The sequence below is a fragment of the Camellia sinensis genome, chromosome 8 (assembly GCF_055761805.1).
Source record: "Camellia sinensis isolate YWXY chromosome 8, ASM5576180v1, whole genome shotgun sequence".
NCBI classification, from domain to species: domain Eukaryota; kingdom Viridiplantae; phylum Streptophyta; class Magnoliopsida; order Ericales; family Theaceae; genus Camellia; species Camellia sinensis.
This window is the reverse complement of record NC_138968.1, coordinates 139,827,049-139,836,482: the sequence shown is the minus strand read 5'-3', so window position 1 is coordinate 139,836,482 and position 9,434 is coordinate 139,827,049. Positions and strand designations below refer to the sequence as shown.

The window sequence follows — 9,434 nt, the reverse complement described above, 5'->3', positions numbered from 1 at the left end:
TGATATTAAAAACGCCGCCAAATGTCCTACTAAATACACGCTGACGTCACTGATGATATTTAGCGACGTTTTTGAAAAATGCCGTCATATCTTTTTTTAAAATATGATCGTTAATAAGTAGGGTTTAAGAGGCATTTGTAGAAACGCCGTTATATCTTTTTTTTTTTTTTGAAATTGTGCTAATTTTATTTGATTGAACTAAAAAAATACCTTAATAGCACTAATATAAAATAATAACTCCCATTCAAATAGCTATAATGAAGCACTAATTCACTTTCTCATTCAATTAATATCCAATCACCATTACCTACAAAATTAATATATTCAAAATCCAAAAATCATGTTTTAACATTAAACCACAAACTAACATATATCCAAAAATTATGTCTTAGCATTAACCACAAACTAACATATATTCAAAAATCATGTCTTAGCATTAAAGTTGTAGTCTTCACTGGTCTACATGCCTGCATCAGAACATAAACTACAATCAGATTCACCAAAATAAACACAAATTGAAGAATTTATACCCAATACTTATAAAGAGTACTTAAAACTTGAAGAAGCACTAACAAGAAGATTTTATCACATACCAAGAAGCACTAAATACATATAAAGAAAAGGGCATACCTAAAGACAATACAGACACATATGAGAATCATGTAAAATTAAATAAATAATACTCTCACAGCATAAACAAATTTAGAGGTCATTTGATCTAACTCCCACTCATCAAATTAGGCAAGACTTCTGAAGGGTCTTTAACATTTTTTTTTTCTTTTAGAATGTGTATGACCTTATCAAATTGAGATTTGCCATGGTTATGCATCTTAAACTACTTAAAAGGCATGTTTCAGATGTTAGAAAAAATAAAATAAAAACGCTATTGAGAAAAAATAAAATAAAATAAAAACGCTATTCAGAAATCGCAGACCATGCTGGTTGCAGACCAGATCAATTGTGAACTCTTATCACAACAATTATCAAGTACATATCCCACCATACAAGAAAATCATGAGATGCTCTAATGTGAAAAGTTCTCTTCTACAATAGCTTCAACATGCAAAGAAAGTTAGCTGGTTCCAAAGGAGAAAAACTGAACTCTAGAAAAATAGTAAGTGAAAAGAGGCCACTTTACTATCGCATATCTTATTATTAAACCTAACATTCATACTCAATAACAGGCTTAACATCCATTTATAGATGTCATTTGTCTGTAACAGAAATAGCCCTTAACAATCTTGCCTGTTATTAAACTACTACGCTAATTTATAGATCTCATTGGAAACAAAATGAAAAAGGCATTAGTACGTAATTTAAATTCATTTGTGTATTGTTACGTGTAATGAGTGCAAAGGGTATACATCTCCTATATAGTCATGATTTCTTGTACTTTATGTTCCTTCCGTCCAAATTGTTTGTCTATTTCACTATTCCAGACATCCCAAAAACTCATCTATATTTTTAAATTTATTCTCTTTTCAACAATTTTGAAGACTTTACCTACAAGAACTAATTGAGATATTTAATTTGTGGGAGAAAAAATTTAATTTTTTTTAAAAAAATATTAGTTATTGACCCGATTAAAGGGCTCAAATGCCAAAAATAGACAAACAATTTGGGATGGAGGGAGTAAGATAGAAAGCAACATTTCCATAAACTTGAGGATTTATAAAAAGATATGCATGCAACAATAGCAAGATTGTAACACCTTATTTAGCAAGTAAACAAAATAATTGTTGTTTTCTCTTGCATCAAAGTGGGGGCGGTGTGGATCACAAGTCACACATGTGATGAACCTCTCATGGGTCTTGAATTACTCACACAATAACTTATTCAAAATTTTACTGGGATCAAACGCAACTCATGATGGCCAATCATACGCACTAAAATATAAAAGTTCCCTGTTGCATAGTACATACCTACACCAAAATCCCAGTTGTCAGCCTCCCCTTCCACATTCAGGCCTCCTATAAATAAAAATTACAAGCAAGAGATAGTCAGCACTGCAACTTCCAGAACCACAGCCACCACAGTAAAGCAATTTAAAAAGGAAAATTATATCTATATAATGACATCCAAGACAATATGACGCAGCAAAAGTCAATGTCAATGCGAGGAGAAATGAGAGATTGGTTACTAATTGAACAAAATATGCTTCCATGCCTATTGACTGTCGTACATTTGTCCATCCAAATTTCATAGCAAGTTTCTAAATGATTTACCCCAAAATCACCATCTTATTCCTTTGATTTACTTTTCCAAAATAACAAGAGACTAAAAACTCCATATAGTGGTTTTGCTATATTGATCAAATGACTGACCACAAAAATTGAGTTTACGTGGTCACCAAAATCTTACTTCGGCAAAACATTATAGAAAGTTTGCCGTATAACATGGCTTGTTCAGTTCATAAATCCTAAATGAAGAATGCTGACTTTGCCAACCATAGAGCATATTCCCATCCTCAAAAAAGAAAAAAACAGAGCCAGTTGCCAAGCAAGACTCAAAGTAAAAATAGACTTGAAGCAAGAAAACCACTAATGGAAAGATTCATTATATAACTTTATAGTAGTTAGGAACATAAACCTGAAATCTACACCACGTCACTAACATGTCACCATCAATGTGAACTAAGCATCTACAAGAATTGTCTCAAGTATTTCATATTTACCTAAACTAATCATGACAGGTAATAAAACACTGAGTTTATGAGTGTCATGTTCAACATAATCTATACTACTTATTTACCCTTAATAAGAGGAATTTTGCACATAATATCACAAAGAATTTCAATGACGAGTACGGAATTAAATGTTTACTTCACAAAATTAAAACAAACTCAAATGAAGCCAAGATCATCAAAGACATACCTAATTGGACTGAGATGGTGAGCACTTGATCAAAACTTGGATTCCACTCTTCCACATGTAGTTTCTCTGCCAAATTTAGGGACTCGCAGAATTTGAAGAAAGACATGTAATTTGGAGGCTTTGCATGTGCTACAACCAATGTAACGATTCTTGGATGATCTAACTTGCTTCATTATCACATCATATAACCAAATTGTCAAAAAACAACTGACCAGTAAATACCAAAACAGCAAATAAACCTGCTACTGTAATCAAAACTGAGCAAAAAAAATTCTTCATGAAATAAATAAAAAGTCAAAAGCTTATACGTACTAACTGTTAATACTTCTATACTCCAAAAACAAACAAGCCATAACAACCTAACCTACCAAATGTAACTTTCAATGCATTACCCAGACAATAACATAACTGCCAAAGCATGCTTTTCTTCAAAAACAAATGGACTTCAAGCCAAAACACTTTTATATGAAAAAAACTAACCTACTTCAGATTGCACACATATTCACATAACATAAACTTATGAAATTGTCTTCATAATTTAGAGGAATTTCTGGACATGCTACGGATTAGAAGACCAATGCAACAAAAATGCGAAAACATATCATCCATTTTAAAAAAAGCCCACACACTCCCTTAACATGAATCACAGCTAAGCTAATCACTATGTCAATAAGTAGGTAGGATACGTGCATTGCTTCAAAGACATGTTTTGCTGGAGTCAAAATCATTACTAAATAGAGGCACCAAGGGGTTTAACTCTTGGGAATTCAAAGTTTAATTCAACTTCTGCGGGTATATGTGAGTGTGATTATTATAATTAAGTACATTTTTACTGTGTTTTTGACAAGTACAATCCATGTTCGCATGGGAATTCTAAGTATAGTTTCGTATCTGTTTCTCACAGGGCAACACTCGGCATCAAAATTTAGACTTATTATCTGCCAAGTAGTCCAAAATGTAAGAAAAATTGAGGAAGTCACAATCTAACCATCAATAGGAGAAAGTGCATCCAAAAAACACCCAGAAAAACATTATGATTTATTAAAACTGCATAATCAGTCATTCAATGAACAAAAAATAAAAAATCTAGAAGATAAAACCTAAAAAATCAGCCCCCAAGCTCACATCATCATCTTGAATGTCATCATTTTCATCCTCACAAGGATCGAGCACACTCTTAACCTGCACAAATTCCCAGTTGCAAACATTAACTTAAAATTTTTGAACAAGGGACCAAGTGTTCCTACAATATTCTATCCTTACCTTGAGAGCTAATACTAAATGCTTGCTGTTGACATTCCCAACCTCCATTTCCAGAGGATTTTTTATCCATGGATTATGAGCTTCTTGTTCTGAGCAGCTTCTGAAGAATTGAGGCTCGTAATCCACAGGTTGCAAGATCAATGTGTGAGTGACTATATTTTTCTGTGGTCAAATAATACAGAGAGAGGAGAAGGATTTTTAGATGCATTATTGGGATAATGACAAGCCAAAACACCCAACATCTGTAAGATTCAAATGTCCCTATCTTTACCAGAATTTCTCATTCTAACAAAACTGTAGTTTAAAAAGAACACAATTCTAATAGCATAGAGACAATTTATAATTAGATAATATCATTGGACAACTAATAGAACAAACCACAAAAGATGCTAATTTATGGAGATCATATGCAGACACTAGTGCTTATGAGTTGCATTAATTATTTCCTCAGCCTTTTCATGGGAACAGTATCAAATTTTGGATTTTCTATACCTTTAATCAAGGATATCCAATGATCTGAAAGATGAAGTACACAAAAATCTAATTAACTGAAACGCATACCATGACATCATCATAGTAGAGGAGTTTTATCACAATAGTGCGCTGATACAGAAATCAAATAAAAATCTGGCAGTCAAAAGCAAAGCTTTTAAATTGTATCAAAATTCGAACTGTTGGGTTAATTATATCAAAATTTTATTAATTATTGGTGAATATCGACTTATTCCCTACATGAATGAACATGTATAGTTTCATTCCATTAATGAACATGCCTGAAAACTGGAAGATCTCACCAGTAATAATTTCATTCCATTAATGGAACAGAAGCACTAGGGACATTTAGTTCACTAAATATTAGGGGTGAGCAGCGGATATACCGATCCGCTAAAACCGACCGAACCGAACCGATCCACCGCATTTTGGACAGATGCGTGATGACGAGCGGACGGTTGTGGATTGATTTTCTCCAATCCGCCAATTTGGCGGATGGATGACGGATTTGAGATTTCTTTGGCCGCAACCGAACCGCCAAACCGCGAGCACCCCTAGTAATTTATAAGATTTTGTGTTTTCAATTTGTTTAAATATTATGTTTTTGTTTTCAATTGAAAAAGAGTTTAAATATTCTGTTGAAAAAAAAATTTCAACTTGAATATATTTTTTGAATTGAAAAAAATAAACGTATTATTTATCTATTTTTTTTTATTTTTAAATCTAACTCTAAAAATAATAAATATAAATATGATATATGCTGGTTGGTTTTTGTTTTCAAAAACATATATAGATGTAATAATACATAGACATACAATCTCTACTACTGCTCTATTCATGGTTTTGGTGGTTTGAATTGTTATTATATTTTAAGAACCATAGATTGTAATACTTTATGTGGATGAATCATGCTGTAATTGTAATATGTGGATGAGGCATGCAGTGATCGTGATATTCTAAAGTTTTAAACTTTCTTTCTTTAGATAAGGCATACAGTGATTGTAATACTTTTTTAAGTCATTGACTGTAATATTTTCTTTCTTCTTCTTCTTTTTTTTTTTTTTTTTTTTTTGAGGAAGTGCACAAGTTGAATTATGTTGAAAATTTATAAAATTTTAAACTGCCAAATCGATTCGCATCCATCCGCCAAACCGCCAATCCGCTCAATCCACATCCGCCGGATTGGCGGACGGATGCGGGTTGATTTTCTCCAATCCGCCAATCTAGCGGATGGATGGCGGATTGGAGGTTCCGTGGCTGCAACCGACCCGCGCCTACCCCTACTAAATAACATAGTTCAGAAGATAGCAAAACTTTGAATGAATAATTGGTATAGTGGTAATGCAATAAATGAAAATTCAATGAATTTGTTAAATTGCCAATACTAATACTAAAAAGATCAACCAAAATGACCAAAAATCAAAATAAAGACATTGGGGCTTTTAGATGCCTTCAAATTCCTAACTCTTAAAATATTGTAGAAATAACTAAGTGAAATTGAAAATTAGGAGTTTATGGGAGCCCCTTATGATTGTTCTGTATATCATCATCTAATCCACTAGAACCAATCATGTTCTTCTTGACACCAAAGAAAAAGATACGATTGTGTTATTTGACACCACAAAATGACGGAATTCAATACACATATTACATATGTGGACTCTCACTTCTCAAAGGTTTCTAACATCCCCTTTTCAATATTGAATTCCAGAATCAAAGTTCTGGCACCAAAAAATAAAAAAATAAAAAATAACACAAGAAATTACACATTTTCATCTTAAAAAACAGCATAATATGCAACAAATACACGTGAATTTAAACCAAAACTCAATCTTACACACAAAATTCAAAAAGATGATGCCTTTTTGCCAACAAAACAGCATAACATGCAACAATGAATCAGAAACTCAACCAAACGCAATCTGACACACAAAATTCACAATCTATGCAATACTGGTTTGAGAACAATTTGACAAAATGTTTCTTCTTTTCCCTCTTGATAAGCACAATGCAAAATATAACTCAATTTATAGCTCTTCCTAGACCAAACATTGGACCTCATACTTTAAATCCTATTAACTAATAGGTAGTTCAAATAAAGCTAGTAGGCATTAACTCACACAACTTTTGGGGTAACATTGGCAAACTAAATTCTTGATTATGGATCTGTGCAGTTAATAGACTGTTTCCAGAAAATAATAGTAGCATAGAAAAGTTTTCTTTGTCCATGACGACCAAATGGGAAGAAAAACCAAAGTAAAATTCATCGAGCCAAACAATAAATAGCAGTATCAACCACAATAACAACCATGAATTGAACAACACTGTGACAAAGGAGTATATATATCTATGTATGCATTATGCATTTGAACAAACAATATATGTTATGTATTATGTATGTATTATGCATTTGAACAAAGGAGTTGTCACAATAAGAGCAGAACAAATCCAAATGCCTGAAGTATACTTCATATCACCAGAAAAAGTATCACCTCACCATGGCTAGATGAAAGCCACAGAGTTACAAAACTTCTAATAGGGAGGACCATATATCACGCGACTTACAAAAACTGTCATATCAGCAGTGCTTTGCTTTGGATCTTTAGAATCTTGTCCATCCTGTAAGAAAAATCAGTGAGATTACAGATTGATATCTGATATTGATATCTGACTCAAACTTTAATCTAAGTAAATCAATCTGATTGATATCTGATATTGTAATAATATATTATATAAAAAGGATAAATAGAAAATTTCTTAAGGTAGTACATGGTATAATATTAATATAGATCTTAAAAACCCTTATTTTCATATTACTCTTTGATTGGATAGAACTCAGATATCTGAGATGCCAAGCTCTTTCCTCCTAGGACAGCAGCAGTAGTGCAAAATGCTTGTCCTCTGTTAACAGCAAAACAAAATCAGTCCAACATAATAAAAATTAAATGTCGTTTTATTACCTTAACTGTATTTTCAATGAACAAAACATGGCATTCAAACTACAAATGCTAATAAATTGATATCAATTCCCAAATAATGAACAAAAAGCTAACACAGAGTTGTCCAATTCAAATCTAAACAAGATCAAAATCAGAACAAATATGCAAACAAATATATTAGAACTTACCTCCAATGAGAAAGGGTTTCTTTTCTCACAGGAGTTGATTTTTTCCATCACTATCGATCAACGATTGGATCATTTGAGAGCTTGAAAATAAAACAAGGATGATTATTCAATCAATACATATATAAATTCATATATATACTTGTATAGAGAGATTTTTAGGAGAAAAAAAAATTATCCAAAAAAAAGTACAGATAATGTGTACGTAGATAACGAGATTGTGCAAGAGAGACAGAGATCGAGAGAGATTGAGAGATCGAGAGAGAGGGAGACAGAGAGAGAGAGAGAGAGAGAAGAATAGATAAAACTGAGATTGGAAGACCAACCTTCAGACGGCGCTGATCTTGCACTACCTGTTTAGCACGGGCCCTAACCTCATATGGATCAATCTTGGATTGGGGGCGAACTAGAGCATATACAACTCATCAATCACCGAAACAGAGAGAGAGACGGGAAGGAAGAGCTTCAGAGAGAGAGAGAGAAAGAGAGACGGTGGAGCTCACCTTAGGAGACGATGGTGTAGATGATGATGGAGATAATGGTGTAGATGGTGGAGACCGACCTGAATCTTTGAATCTCTGCGATGAAATCACTGAGATGAAATCGCTCTGAATCTTTGTGATGAAATCACTGAGATGAATCTCTGAATGGCTCTGATAAGGGTTTAGAGAGGGTTGAGAGAGATTTAGAGAGAGAAAGAGAGATAGTGGTAGAGCTTCGAAATCGCTCTGAGATTTAGAGAGAGAGAGAGAGAGCTAAGCTCGAAAATTTGGGTCTTAGGTGAGTCTGAGATTCAAAATTAGGCTTTGAAAAGAGGAGACCAAGCGCGTGAAGCACAACACATTCGGAGGCGTTTTAAACGCCTCCTATTATTAAACGGTGTCGTTTTGTTAAACAAATATGCGACGTTTTATAAAACGTCGTTAAATATTAAAAAAAGTGACGTTTAAAAATGTGTCGTTAAAAAAACGCCGCCTAAACCTCTTTTTCCTGTAATGGAGGACTTGACTTGTGGCGTCATGTTGCAATCGTTTATTTATTTTTATTTTTTATTTTTTCATTTTGAGTAATACAAAACAGACATCAAACTAATTGACTGATGTCAACTTGTTATGTCGTATGTGCATAGTGCAGTCACTCTCAGGGCCAAGAGATTTCACATCAAATGCAATACAGTTCATTCATATTTGGATTTTTTTGCACTAAAGTACTCACAGTAATGATTTGTGAGTGGGAATTTTTGATAGCACGAAATTATTATAATTACATCGCAAATATTTTTTAATTAATATTATAGAAGTTTATAATTATTTATTTATTTTTTATAACAAAGAAATGTGCCAGTGTTCTAGCATTTTTTAATATAAAATATATTTTATTGTGAACAAAATTAGACTCCAAATAAAGGTTACGTGGTCAGTGTTAAATTTTGCAAAACAACATCCATTGAACAAACCCCCCCCCCCTCCTTTTATTAGCAATATTATCAATTAAAAAATGTATGTTATAATAATTTGTATCTTGAACAAAAAAAAAAAAGAAAAAAAAAGTTAAACTTAAATGAAAAAAATTACAATTAAAAAAAACTAATAACCTAAATATATATATATATATATATATATATAATAAAAAGAATCTCAATTTGCAATGTCCTAAAAAAATGATTGACTTGACATTGAAAC

The 9,434-nt window shown here is 32.6% G+C and overlaps 1 protein-coding gene across 5 annotated transcripts; it reads right to left on the bottom strand.

Moving 5' to 3' along the window:
- Positions 1 to 260: 260 nt before the first annotated feature.
- Positions 261 to 8,756, bottom strand: LOC114304652 (protein kinase and PP2C-like domain-containing protein). 5 transcript variants are annotated; one of them, XR_014338335.1, is made up of 10 exons: positions 8,256 to 8,756; positions 8,079 to 8,158; positions 7,756 to 7,835; positions 7,446 to 7,529; positions 7,121 to 7,247; positions 4,137 to 4,298; positions 3,974 to 4,055; positions 2,874 to 3,040; positions 1,923 to 1,970; positions 261 to 467 (listed from the first exon to the last, which is right to left on the bottom strand). XR_014338335.1 is itself a non-coding variant. In XM_082883584.1 (10 exons), the coding sequence occupies exons 7-10, from the start codon at positions 4,025 to 4,027 to the stop codon at positions 460 to 462; spliced, it is 252 nt and encodes an 83-aa protein (XP_082739710.1). In that variant the 5' UTR covers positions 4,028 to 4,055; positions 4,137 to 4,298; positions 7,126 to 7,247; positions 7,446 to 7,529; positions 7,756 to 7,835; positions 8,079 to 8,158; positions 8,256 to 8,737; the 3' UTR covers positions 261 to 459. The 5 variants fall into 5 exon arrangements, 2 of the variants coding, with proteins under 2 accessions (XP_082739710.1, XP_082739711.1); XR_014338333.1 differs by having other exon boundaries at positions 3,999 to 4,055; positions 8,256 to 8,750; XR_014338334.1 differs by having other exon boundaries at positions 3,999 to 4,055; positions 7,194 to 7,247; positions 8,256 to 8,746.
- Positions 8,757 to 9,434: the final 678 nt, after the last annotated feature.

Excerpts from the sequence above, each read along its gene's own strand:
- LOC114304652 (XM_082883584.1), bottom strand. The coding sequence starts at position 4,027 with ATGAAAATGATGACATTCAAGATGATGAT. Across the intron at positions 3,041-3,998 it reads ATGACATTCAAGATGATGAT|CAAGTTAGATCATCCAAGAA; the intron begins GTGAGCTTGGGG and ends GTGATAATGAAG. Across the intron at positions 1,971-2,873 it reads CACCATCTCAGTCCAATTAG|GAGGCCTGAATGTGGAAGGG; the intron begins GTATGTCTTTGA and ends TTTTATTTATAG.